This window comes from Euprymna scolopes, chromosome 17 (assembly GCF_053919585.1).
Source record: "Euprymna scolopes isolate OS-2025 chromosome 17, ASM5391958v1, whole genome shotgun sequence".
NCBI classification, from domain to species: Eukaryota; Metazoa; Mollusca; class Cephalopoda; order Sepiida; family Sepiolidae; genus Euprymna; species Euprymna scolopes.
In genome coordinates, this window is record NC_136498.1 from 119,626,967 (window position 1) to 119,640,921 (window position 13,955).

The 13,955-nt window shown below is 38.4% G+C and overlaps 1 protein-coding gene across 2 annotated transcripts in view; it reads right to left on the reverse strand.

Moving 5' to 3' along the window:
* Positions 1–13,955, reverse strand: part of LOC145296931 (pancreatic triacylglycerol lipase-like) — a 62,293-nt gene that overhangs the window by 34,999 nt on the left and 13,339 nt on the right. For both annotated transcript variants that reach the window (XM_080143134.1, XM_080143133.1), the window contains exons 2-5: positions 12,499–12,761; positions 7,764–7,910; positions 6,366–6,471; positions 1,163–1,279 (exon numbers count right to left, since the gene is read on the reverse strand). In XM_080143134.1, coding sequence (XP_079999260.1) covers positions 1,163–1,279; positions 6,366–6,471; positions 7,764–7,910; positions 12,499–12,761 — 633 coding nt within the window. The remainder of the gene's footprint in view (positions 1–1,162; positions 1,280–6,365; positions 6,472–7,763; positions 7,911–12,498; positions 12,762–13,955) is intronic.

Sequence of the window (13,955 nt, forward strand, 5' to 3'; positions counted from 1 at the left end):
AAGCTTTCAAGTTGGGTCCTATCACCTTCCAATAAAATACTTGTAAAACCAAGCTTTCAAGATGGGTCCTATCACCTTCCATTAAAATACTTGTAAAACCAAGCTTTCAAGTTGGGTCCTATCACCTTCCAATAAAATACTTGTAAAACCAAGCTTTCAAGTTGGGTCCTATCACCTTCCAATAAAATACTTGTAAAACAAAGCTTTCAAATCGGCCCCTATCACCTTCCAATAAAATACTTGTAAAACAAAGCTTTCAAATCGGCCCCTATCACCTTCCATTAAAATACTTGTAAAACAAAGCTTTCAAATTGGCCCCTATCACCTTCCATTAAAATACTTGTAAAACAAAGCTTTCAAATCGGCCCCTATCACCTTCCAATAAAATACTTGTAAAACCAAGCTTTCAAATCGGCCCCTATCACCTTCCAATAAAATACTTGTAAAACCAAGCTTTCAAATCGGCCCCTATCACCTTCCATTAAAATACTTGTAAAACAAAGCTTTCAAGTTGGGTCCTATCACCTTTCAATAAAATACTTGTAAAACAAAGCTTTCAAGTTGGGTCCCTATCACCTTCCAATAAAATACTAACCCTAACCCTAACCCTAACCCTACCACTGGGAACAGTTTAAAATTAGTAGGTGATTGCATAATATTTGCCTCCTTTTCATCTGGACTCCACAACAAAACACCAGAAGAGCTTAGAAAGCATATCCGTCTTCTTGCAGATTAAAACCCTAAGAAAAACAAAATCAGACTAACTTATTTGCCACGTATTACTCAAGACTTCCTTTGACGTCACTTCCTTTGAACGCATTAACTTAGTTTCTAGTGGAAAATTTTTCTTACTCTTCATCCATCGTTATTGATGAAAATCACGGACATCACTGATGATGCTGAAACTTGCACATGAAATTTTTTTGTGACAGATTCGGTTAGTGGCAAGTAAAAATTCAGAACAACTGGAAACAATGCTGAGATAAGCGGAGAGCACATACAGTGCGTGGCCACCCATCTGGTACTGACCAGGCTCATCATTGCTTAACCTTGTTGATCTAACGAGAACCTATGTGTCAACTTGATTATACCGTATATAATGTCTTTTCTTTTTACGAGCCCATTTCCATATCATGCGAGAAGAGTACACCCCTGGACTTACCAAATCGTAAAATGTTCCGGGCATCAGTGTGGATATTATCGACGAAAGTTGCATCAGTTGGATCGAGCTGAACTCGTGGAGAAGTATACTCAAAATAAGGTCCAGCTGGATCAAGACCTACAATGGGAAGAAGTAAACAATAAAACACATATTCGCTGAAAACTGAGTGAGTTTTAAAAAATATTAATGAGTCACTGTTTATCAAGCCTGGATGCCACTCGAGGACAAGGGTTAAAGATACTGGTTGGGTGATGAGGATTTAAAATAACTAGTGGATTGGGCAAGATATGCCAGCATGTAAAATGGACATTAAACCAAATCTGATAAATTTCTGATGAGGGTTTTGTCGGGGGAAGTAACATTTACTGGATCATCAATTCTCTATTGATTATTATATTGTACCCACTGCCTGGCGTTGCCCGGTCATAAAATACGCTTAAGTAAGATATTTTAATTTATACAGATTTCGTAAGTGTTATTATAGGACAATTTTCGTATTAATCATCATATAGTAGTGATTTCAAAAGTTTTAAAAATAATATGATTTGGGTACCTCAGCTAGAATCGAAACTAAAACACTTAGTTTTCTAGAAGAATTCGCTACCATCTAATCTAAAGGTATATGCATATTAAAACTTTACAATGAACACACTTGAACCTGTAAATGTATATTTGCGCATGCGTAGTTCCAAACAAGCAGTTCATGCATGTTGCCTCCAACAAATGCACTGAGTGCACATGTGCGTTTTTGTCTGTGAGCAATCAAGAGACAAATCAACAAAACAAAATTTTTTACATACATGCGCGGTCGCTAGTCTTACTTCTCCAATTGTTGCTTTTCCATGCGTGGCTCGTGACTTCTTGTGGTCATTGATCATCTGTTTAACTTAAGACGAATCTACTCATGCATGGAAAATTGAGGAGGTTTTAAAGGTTTTATTGGAGAGAGAAAGTTTGTTCACGAGGGGGAGAGACTACCTAAGTTAAAATTAATTCCTTCTTACTTGTTCTTCTACTTGGCGATTGAGACATGCAGATATCATGGTGACATTCACTTAGATTCTCTCTATATTTTTACATGCTTCCCGACTCTTCTCTTATTGTTGCTTTTTCCACACTTGGCCATTGATCCCCTTGCGGTCGTTGATCTTCTGTTTAATTCAAGACGAATCTACTCTTGCATCAAAACACAATGGAGACTTGTCGACGTTCAAAGGTTTTATTTAGAAACAATTTGTTCATGGTAGGAGAGATTGATATCTAATTCTAATTACTTTTTAGCTTGTTTTTCTAAATGAGTCTTAAAATTGTTGACGTACGAGCAGAGTCTCGAGGTAACATTCACTTAGATTCTCTCTATATTGTCAGAAGTATGTCACCTCTCTCGCTTCCTGACTCCACCTTACTAAAAACTCTGTCCTGTCCCTGATCATGTGCTGTAATCTCTATGTTATATCATTCGACACCTCCATTTCTAGAGCGTTTTGTCTAGAAAGCTGGCTCTCTAGAGGGTTAAAATCTTGCGAGCATAAAGCTTACTCAAGATCACACCTACTCATGAGAAAATCACTAAAGTCACCTCATATAATTCAATGACGATAAAGCAAAGACTGTTGAGCATTTATTAAAACTTGGTGAACAAGTCAAGCATAAATTGAAGTCTATTTATACGAAATATGGTTGGATTAAAGAAAAAATTGTGAATTTTATTAACGATTCCACTGATGGCATTTTTATTTTAGGTCAACCTGTACTTAGTTTTGGGATTTAGCAAAGAAGTCAACAAATAACCAAGAGAAAAGAACCAAAGATGCAATAAATGAATGTTTGGTAGATTCGTTTTTTATGAGTGGTTTTGCAAACAAGATGGTGGCCTACAGTCTGCTTCATGCAAAACAAACTTGCTGCCATATTGAACGTTAACTAGCTCATAAAATCGAATATTTGAGATTAAAAAAGAGCATTTAAAACTATTTAAACGCACAAAAAAAACTGAGGCAGGTGGATAAAAAAATAACTTTTATTGTCAACATTTATTTATTTATTGTATATTTATAGTTTGACACTGTGGCGAAAATAGAGAAGGCTTACCGCAAAAACGTGCACGCGTCTATCTTGGCTGAGAAGGAAAAACGAAAAAATCCAAGATGGTGACTGTGGTCTTTTAATGCTCAGAGTCTTGAACAGTTCTCGAAAAATCATGCCTCACACATGATTTTGAGATGCGCCTGGGCACCATAAAAGCAGGTTGCTGGGGGGAGTGGGCGGAAGTGTTCAGACCTGTGAAGAGTGGACATCGTCAGACTTTTCCAACCTTGTTTACATTGGACTTGAAGACAGTGATATTGTAGTCGGTCAAGAAGCAAGCCAGCAGAACAGTGTTCCATAGGTGGGCAGTTCTAAGAAAGAAGTGCTCAGACCTGTGTAGAGTGAACATCGTTGTGCGACTCAGACTTTTGCGATCACCACTTATCAAGGCCCGGAAGCCACTCAGGGATAAGGGTTATTGCAAGTACATTACGTTAGTGTGGAGATTTGATGAAGTGTTTACTTAAGGGGGCGGTTCATTAGGAATTTGTTAACATTGGACTTGAAGACATCCAAGTTGTAGTCCGGTGGGAAGCAGGCAGACGGAACAGAGTTCCACAGGCGTGCAGTTCTAAGAAAGAAGCTTTGTTCATGGAATCCGCGTTTTGATTTAGGCACAGATAAAGAGTGGGGGAAATTTTTGACAGTGGATTCAGCTAGACGGGTGTTTTTCGTGAAAGATTGTCGAGGGGGGACCAGAGATTGGAGTTCAGACGAGCACCTGCCATGGAAATAACGATAAAACAAGGATAGGCTCGCAACGTCTCTTCTGTGGGAGAGAGGTTGCAGGGTAGAGAAAAGGGCATCCCCCACTAAGCCACGAAGTCTATTTTGTACTCTGTCAAGGCAGGATAAGCTGTTTTTAGCAGCTCCTGTTCAGATATGGCAACAGTATTCCATCCTTGTTACGTTATGGACAGGTTTGACCTAAAACTGATTCCAGAGTTCAACAGCTCCTCCGCCAGCGAGTGGCAGGAAAAGGCCGAGCCTATCTGCAGGCTATGCCAAATAAGGGATCCAGTACTAAGAATCCTGCTGAGGCTCACCAAAGGAGCGCATACCGTCTATCATCAGCTCGGAGATGAACCTGGCCTAGAGGAGGTTAGGCAGCCTTTGCTACGGACCCCTTTGTTGCCTGGAGGCAGTTCACCAAACAGTGGCTTGGGCCAAATGAAACAGTGGATGTGTACCTGACTGATTTAAGGAAGCTGGCTGTGCTGTTTGGTGGATCGAGTGACCCAATATTAGGATGCACCTTTCTGGCCGGACTCCCAGACAACGCCAGCTGGGGCTAGACGAGTTGCTGGCCAGAGCTCGGAATATTCTAAAAGACAATGCAGATCTGGTTTCAGCAGCCGCGGAAGTACCCGCACTGCCAATAGAAGATATTGTAAATGTGGCTGGCCAAACCATTTTTCCAGAGACTGCCGAAGCGGTGTGAAGGATGCACCTGACCAAAGGATATGAAGACGCATGTGTTACGGGTGAAACAAGTTGGGCCACATAGCGAGAAATTGTCCGGGAAACAGGCAAGGGGAGTAAGCACCAGTCTTCTCCCCAGATTGCCACTAAACAAGGTGCTACTGGTGATGAGCATGCGCGTCAATGGGTGTGAGCGCTTTGGGTTCGTAGGCACCGGGTGCACACAAACTTTTGTGTGCAAAGCACGCTGTGATACGTGGGATGAGATGAGGGTCCTGGTGCTGACGGTTGGCGGGAGCTCTATCAGTTTATTTTCATAACGAATTAAATTTTGTTTTTCAAAAATGACGTCCAACCCTCCCCTCCCCTTCCACATTTCATCATGTCTGCCTTTGTTTTTTCATACTTATATTGTTTATGTCCTGTTTTTTTTCTATTATTCTTTTTTTATTACGATTCATTCGTTCGTGATTATATTTCCTTGTAATGACCTTTCTTACCTTCGCAACTAAACACAGCATAAAATTGCATCTGATATTTAAGGTTGCTAGAAAAATGTTTGGATCACTCTATTGCTCCATAAAGTATCCAACTATTGATGCAACCTTCTACCTATATAAGTGCCAGACACATCGAAGATAGAAAAGAGCCGCTCAGATAACATTTTTTTGTCTTGATAGAGTACAAAACCGACTTTGAAATCTAGTGGGATGGTATTTTATCTCCTTTGTTCTCTGCGGCCCATTTCTCACCTAAGAGACATTGCTAGTCTTTGCCTGCTCTATCGTTATTATCAACTGAACCTCAATCACTGGTTCCTCCTTCTAAAATATTCACAGCAAAAACTCATCTTCCGACCAGAACTGAAAAGAACTCTCCTTTCTTCCTTCATATGCCTAGCCTGAGGCAGAATTTCCACGAAAAGAGTTTCTTTTGAAGAATTCCTATCTTTGGAATACATTACCATGGGATGTGTTTCCTGCAGACTACAGCATGGTTGTCTTCAAATGCAGTGTCGACAAATATTTGTCCTAAATCATCTATAATATAAATCTCACATGTCTATTTAAATGTATGTATGTATGTATGCATGTCTGCCTAAAACTTTCAACAGAGGCGACGGATTTTCACAAGATTGGTATAGTTTTGAAGCTCGACCCTTCAGACGACAAATATTGAAAAATTGGCTAAAAACATTAATTTCTTCACCCTCAACTGGGCACTTTTCTACAAGGTGGGGTCGCATTTTTCACCAATATTTTCGAAAGTCATTCCCTCTTTTTGATTGACTAGCCTTAATTTAAACCCTCATCACTTCCGGTTTGGCGATAGACGCAACAGCAAAGACGTCACTTTTTTTTTTTTTTGCTCATTCTTTTCCTCCATCGTAGTACAGGTTCGATCCTGCCTTCCTACTACCACCTATTTTTTTATTTTTTTTTTTTTGCCCAACACACATTTCCAAACATCCGGGCAATGCCGGGCACCCATGCTAGTTCCTCATAAATAATCAAACTTAGTTCATTCCATTATTTTTAATACTCTTATAATATTCTTCATCTAACTCTTATATTTGAGTGGCTTTTGGCCTTGATAATTTCTGACTCATTAGTAAAAATAGAAAAAGAAAACGCACTATTAATACAATGCTAGCATGCAAATGAAATGCTGTTAAATATTTTGTATTATTTACCAGTGATCCGACCGAGATTCTTGGTGGCTCTCCCTGCATATCCTGCTGTATGAGAACCGAGACTGTGGCCAATTAAATGTACATCCTTTGTTTTGAGTCCTTTTTTCTGAAGAATACAATGAATTGTATGAACAAAAACAAGCTCAAAAGTTAAAGTATAAATTTGCAAGCACTGAAGAGAGCGTCCAGAGCTGGATGCCTTATGCCTGACTGCTGCTGATGAAAAGGAAACTGAAAATAATATGAGATTTATCTTTGAATGGAACGTAGAGTACACAAGCAAAAAATAAAAACGTAACTTTTACCTCTAGAATACTGTCACTTAGAACTTTGTGTTAACTAACGCTGTCATATTGTTAGCCCATATGTTCATGTTCGACACGAAGATTTTCAAGTTCGACAAGATACATCTAAAGCAGGCCAGAGATTACATCGGCTGAAACATGGTGGATATAATAACCACGATACAAATAGTAATCTCAATAATTAAAATGTGTTTCGTGTATAAAAAATGTGGGCGCTTCTACAGAATTGGGACGAGATTTTGTAGTCGACAAATAGAGTTTCCAGATAAAAAAAACAATGGTTTCGACTGATTTTTTTTTTTTTTTTGTCAATTCTAATAAGTTACAATAGTAGCTTCCAAATTATGCAGTCGAAATTACCTGAATATTGCTGCATTATTAAACAAAACAACTTTAATCGTGTTAGCAGGTGAAAAATTACCGCCATCTTGTTTAAATCAATACGGAAATTACCGCCCCCCCTTTTGAACAATCGTTTTCATCAAATTCTATATATATTTTCTCTTAACTCCAAAAGAGTGATGTCACCAATCACTTCATCTCCTGTCTTGTTGGGTCTGCATCATTTGACCTGCTGACCCTCGCTTCAACTTTACGTCATCTATCTATGATTGACCCCCCTCGCGAATTATTCTCTTCAACAGATTTGAAACATCACATGTACTTAATGTGCCTATGCTAAATGCATACTGTCTGACTTAATCGCTATTGATATAGGGTCCCTTGTATGCAACAGGGGCCCGACTGAACTCCAGTCTCTCATTCCCCCCTATAAAACATTCACAGCAAGAACTCGTTTATCTACACTGCAAACCACTTTCCGTTATTCCTGTGTACTTAAACCCAAACGAAACTACATTTTTCCAACCCTAACCCTAACCTCCACATCTGCGGAACAAAATAACTCATATGTCACCCACCCTTGATTCACACCTGGGAATGATTCTGTTTTGCAGATTTGGGCCAGCATGACATATACTCAGTGTGCCCATGTCAAAATTTTATACTAGCTGACTTAATCACTGTTGACATAGAGTCTTTTATATGTAACAATGGGTTCTACAAAGACCCGTTTGAGAAATCCTGAACTTACCTGCAAAAACTTTATCATGTAAGCGATTTCTGCACCAACAAGACGTGTGTTCGCAGTAGCTTGCACATACGGGGGTCGGGATCCACTACCCCAGTCCACGACAAAGACATTCAGATCGCCATATTTTAAAAATTCATCTTTCATTTGCTGAAAAAAAAAAAAGAAATTTTTATATTACTAAAACTTTAGTACTACCGCCATCTTGTCACCCTGTGCACGTTTTTCAGCTGAGTGTTTTTTAAGTGTGGGAGAAAGGATGAATAATCTATTATATAAATGGAGGTTGTCTGTATGTCCAGCTAAAACTAAAAAAATACACAACAACCCTCTACAAAGTTGGTATTTTTTTTTTTAATCAACATAATCCCTGAAAAATAATATTTAAAATTTAGAAAACAAGGATTAATTCTTTGGGAGTCAAATGACCCTCTGTATCATTTAATGTTATCAAAAATTAAACACGATTTTTAATGTTATCATATATTAATACAACAGGTTTTTTTTTTTGTTTTTGTTTTTTTTTAATTGAAAGACGCTAATTCCAGATTTAATTTATTGTTTCTTAAATATTGTCATTTCTCTAGAAAGAAAAAGGCGGGGGGGACATAGTTTTAGTAGTGCTTTGGAGACATCCTTAATTTTATTTGACGCTTTCAATAGGGCTCTGGAGGCCTCTTAAGTTTTATTTTTCCACTTCTTACCTCTCCCTCTTGTTTTGTTTTTTTCTTTTAATGTTTTTACTTATTTTCCTAAGGCATTCTCCCTGTTAGTCAGTGTGTCACTCTATGAAAAAAGAAAGCTTTAACAGAGAAACGACTGCATTTTGAACATGCAGAAAATTTTTACATTTTTTTTTTTTATGACAAACCATTACTTGAAAACGAAAATGACAAAATTTCTGGGACATTACAGGTACAAACTCATTCAAGCAAACGTAACAGATGTCAATAGTTAACAAGAAGTAAAAAAAACTACCGAATTTGGCCGGTCCACATGATCAAGGAGACAAAAAGAAAGCAAATATACAGAACTTGCTAGAGAATCGAAAGGAATCGAGAACATAGGAAAAAGTTTATATAATACCAATAATTGTAGGAGCACTAGGAACAGTCCTGAAAAAGTTGGAAAAAAGAACTAGGAGAAATTAGAATCAAAGGAAAACTTAAACCATGCAATGAACGGCAATGATGAAAACAGCTGAAATCTTATGGAAAATCCTTGAATGCGGAAACCAACCAAGATTAACTACAAATGCTAACCAACCGTGGTATAATCAGGGAAATGGTGGCTGGTTAATTTTAATGCATCTAAAACCAAGCTTTTCTCTTTCCATCACGAATGGTCTGACCTCCAACTAGCTCCAATTGAACTGAATGGCTTCCGTTTTGAGAGGCACTATGCTTTAACAAACTCTGGATTCCTGATCTGAAACAAAACACACATTAAATCAAGGATGCCAGAAAAATGGTTGGATCATTCTACTGCTCCATAAGGTATCTCACTCCCAATACAATCTTCTACTGTAACCTAAGTGCTAAATACGTCCTAACATGGAGTAATGCTGCCATATCTAAAAAAAAAAGAGCTGCTCAGAGCATCCTTCTCTGCCTGGACAAAGTACAAAACCGACTTCAAAATATAGTAGGTGCTGTCCTTTCCTTTTCCTGTCTACCTTTTTATCATAGAAGAGACCTTATGAGTGTGTCTCTGCTCTATCATTATTTTCATGGCAAATGCTCGACTGAGCTTCACTCTATGGTTCCCCCCTTTAAAGCATTCACCGCAAACACTCGTCTAGCTGCAGCAAATATTAGTAATTTCCCTCACTTTCTATCTGTGCCTAAAACTAAGCGAAAATTCCATAAGCAGAGTTTCTTTCCTAGAACTGCTCGTCTGTGGAACACAATCCGGCAGAGCTGTTTCCCAGCTTACTGTAACATGGTTGTTTTTTCAAATCCAATGTAAACAAGTTCTAAAATAAATGAACTAACCCAGTTTCCACCGTTACTGATTATCATGTTACCCATTAACCCTTATCCTTTAGTGGCCTCCGGGCCTTAATAAGCGGTGGTTACATGGTAACCCCCCCCCCTCAAAAAACAAAAAAACATGGAAATTGTAACAGAAATAAAACCAAACAGCAATCTATAGATTTATTTAGATGCATCGTACATGAGATGAATGCATTTCGCTCTGGAAATATTATTTCAAATTGAAGTTTGACTGACCAACTGGTGCACTTACAGACGGATAACGCTTTCTTTCCTCTCACGGAGACCACACACGCACGCACGCACACACTCTCTCACTCTCTCTCTCTCTCTCTCTCTCTCTCTCTCTCTCTCTCTCTCTCTCTCGTACACACTCATTTAAATATTCTGTCTTTTTTCTGTTTAAATAAAACCTTTTAAAAACAAGCCAGCGCCAACAATATTTTCTATGAACACCTGAATTCAACAGCGTTAACGAAACCTGGGTTACAACCGAAGATGTACCAGCGTATAACGTTTACATACTCATAACGATAAGCATTGTCCTACACTATGACATTTTTTTTTTCCATTTCTTATTCTTGTCTTGCTTCCAGAATTCACCTCAGCCCAGTTGAGCTGGCTCCATCCAGAGAATTTACTGCTTCCTGAACGAATGCTGGCCAGGCACTACGGTACTATAGAAATAGATTCAAGCATGAACCAATCTCGGTTCCATAGACGAGGACTCAAGATCACGTTCAGCATCCTGTGTCACCGTCTTGAACCACGTTTTTCAGCTGGCCTCCACATAGTTTTTTCAAACTGATGAGGGACTGGATTGATGGCTTTGTGGATGAAATCATCTGGATGATGACAAAGAATGTGACCGAAACAGCAAAGACGTCTTGTAAGGAGAGCTTGTTGTAGAGAGGATACGTTGCAGTAAGAACGAACAGTAGCATTTGAGATGAACTGTTGTCAGCGAACACGAAGGATGCAACATAAACAATAGTGATTGAACACCACACGATTTTGTAGCTCGCTTGCCATACAGTAAAATGGTGCAGACAAGAGTTAATAGATGCAAAGATTTTAGTATTTGACTTCAAGTCTGGATCACAGCCGAGATTGAAGATGGCAAAAAAGTGGATCGAGCACAGTTACACTTTTCTTTCATTTGACAATCCTTTGTTGCAAATCATAGGAATTGGCTTTAGAGTTTATGCAAACTTTTTATAGAACCTTTAACAGAGATGCATACATATTTCGAAAGAAAAATTAAATTGGAGTCCTGGGTATGACCTTAAAACACATCAGGCAGCGAGGCCACATTTGGAAGCTGTGGAGAATGTGGAGTTGTTCCTTAGTTACCATTGCTCCCAGGTCCACTTTAATCCGGAGTGGAAACACCTGTATAGGCATCTGGTACTATCAGCTACTGCTCCCAGGCTACACTTTGACCTGAAGTGGTAATACCTGTAATGGCATTTAGTACAACCAGATCAGGCTGTCTGAAGATACTGGCTTCCTGATCAAAAATGCATCAAACATCGATGTTATTATTTTTTCCCCCCGTTTGCTAAACTCAATCAGGTTCTACAGACAAAAACATAAGCAACATTTTTCCTCTACAAAACAACCAAACCAAACACTATGAATAAGAACTCGAAGCATAAAATCTTTTTTTCCCAAAATGATCAGTTTTGGCATTACATGATCCAAAAATGGTTGATAAACTGTAAAACGGGGGGGGGGCACACCTATTTTAAACGTGAGAACTACTTATGACATGATTAAGTTTAAATGATCTACCAACTACTAAAAATGCAAAACACATTATTTATAAATATATAGTAAATTATTTTTATATGTACCGTATATACATGTGTACGTTGCATTATTGCATCAGCCCGTATTGCACAGTGCAGCTCTGTAGATTTTTTGTCATTACCTTAAACTGGTGACTTGCATTAGATGGAATTAGTCAGGGATGCGTAGTGCAGAGAGTAGCTGCTAATAACCAGCTTCAAGCTGACCTCCAGATGCTCATCAGTCATGGCGGAGTTGATGATCTTCATGTTTCTAGCTGTTTCTAACACGCTCTACAGCATTGCTGAGTGGTAATTTGGCCATGAGCGTAGAGATACAAAGAAATCCTTTCCCATAATTCCCTTGCTATCTTTCTGTCTCTTTCCTGCACGACCACCATGAAGTAAAGACGCATTTTCTGTCTCTCCTAAATGTGGGGGGGGGGCACCCCCTCCCTCAATACTCGTTAGGTTAGTTAGCTTTGAAAAGCCTATTGTCCAGTTTTTAATTGTAAAAGTTTTTGTAATATATATTTTGTAAAATAAAATAGTTATGCTTTATATATATTACAATTGTGTCACGTGTCGTTTTTTTTTTTTTTGTGTCTGCCACAAATGCCTTCATGAATACCTTCATTGAAACAACAAAGCGGTCCGGAAATTGGAGAAAGAAAATTCCAGCCAGAACGCCACCAAGGGTGAAGAGGTCAAGACGTTTCCTGGGAGAAGAAGAAGCCACACAGCACATTCAACATCTCAGATATGATTTTCTTGATACAAGGACCCAAATGACTGGCCCATCTTTACGTCTTCCCGAGACCACTTTAAGACATTTAATATAACACGTCTGTCGGGCATACACCTTAGTGACCGGCTGATAGTGGTATAGAGGAGGAAGAAAACAATACAAAAAAAAGAAAAAAAAAAAAGAAAGGAAAACAAATTTCTACTTACAATTATCCAAGGTTTAAATCCATTGTCTGTAAAGCCATGGATGATAAATTTTGTCGGATTTTTTGGTTCAAAGTTCGAAAGGTCATAGGTGACTGGGTAATCGACACGGACCACATGGTCCTCCTGGGGATTCTTTCGGGTGTACAAACGGAATTGCGTGTTGACCGATTCACGTGACGCTGGCAACACATTGATCGGTCGGCGAAGACTGAAGAAACCATCAGTACTAAAACATCCTAGTGGACCATAACAGGCAGATGAACCTACAATGTTTTACGAAAAAAAAAAAAAAAATCATAAAAGAAATTTGTTCTCGTTTTGATTTTGATCTGTTTTGTCAGTCAGTATCTAGTCGGTGAAGATCACAACTGGCTGTCGATTACGTTTGTTGTGTCTACAGATTAGTACCGGTCCTTGGCTTGCTACGTGTCTAGGTTCGCGTTTTAACTACATCACCGAGCATTTTAGACATCGGTTAAATACAACATTGTTATATATATAAGCAATCAAAGTTCACGGTAACAATATATAAGCAATCAAAGTGTATGGACTGCGATTTAACTCCCTTATTTTGTTCCGTGAAGCTGGCGGACCTCGAAACTTCAAATCCCAAACCCTGCAAGAATTGAAGGAAAACATCAGGGACGAAATAAGGAAGTTAAATCGCAATTCAGAGATTCTGCAATCTGAATAATGGATAACGTTTTCGAAAGAACACAAATATTCGAAGCTGAAAATGGATAACATTTAAAAGACATTATTTTTCATAAATAAAGATTGTTTGAATTTTGCATTTTTTATCAAACAAATTTCTTAATGTCTTAGTCAGATTGTGTTAAAATTACAGAAAGATATCATGAAAAAAAAAAAAAAAGAATCTATTTAAGTTCCAAACCGTTCAATGACTTTTTGGGCCCCCTGTATTTTTAGTTTTGATCTCACGACTTTATGTTAGGTTCAATATAATAATCGATAGAGAATTATCTTTATAATAATAAATATGCAATCTGCACGAATTAAAATATCATGTTTATCTTATGACAGAGCAACGCTGGACGGCCTGCTAGTATATATATATATATATATATATATATATATATAAAGCTCGCAATTTGTTTACAAACAAAAACGTTTGAGCCCTCTACGAGTAGCGGACGGATGTTTATTTAAAATACGCATTCCGACAGTTTAATTTCGGCCACCGATTCCGTAGTCAGGGGGTAGGACTGCCGACTGTCATCACGACGGTTCTAGGTTCGATCCTCGGCTTGGGAGAGGCGTTAGTCTAGCGGCACTGATGAGTTGTGAAACAACGAAACAGGTCTGTATGTCGATGACTAAAATATATTTTATAAAGCTCCCCTCTTTGGTAGAGCACTCTCGTAAATTATCTTACTCGCTACTTAATTTAGCTGAAATAATGCGAAGCTCGCAATTTGTTTACAAACAAAACGTTT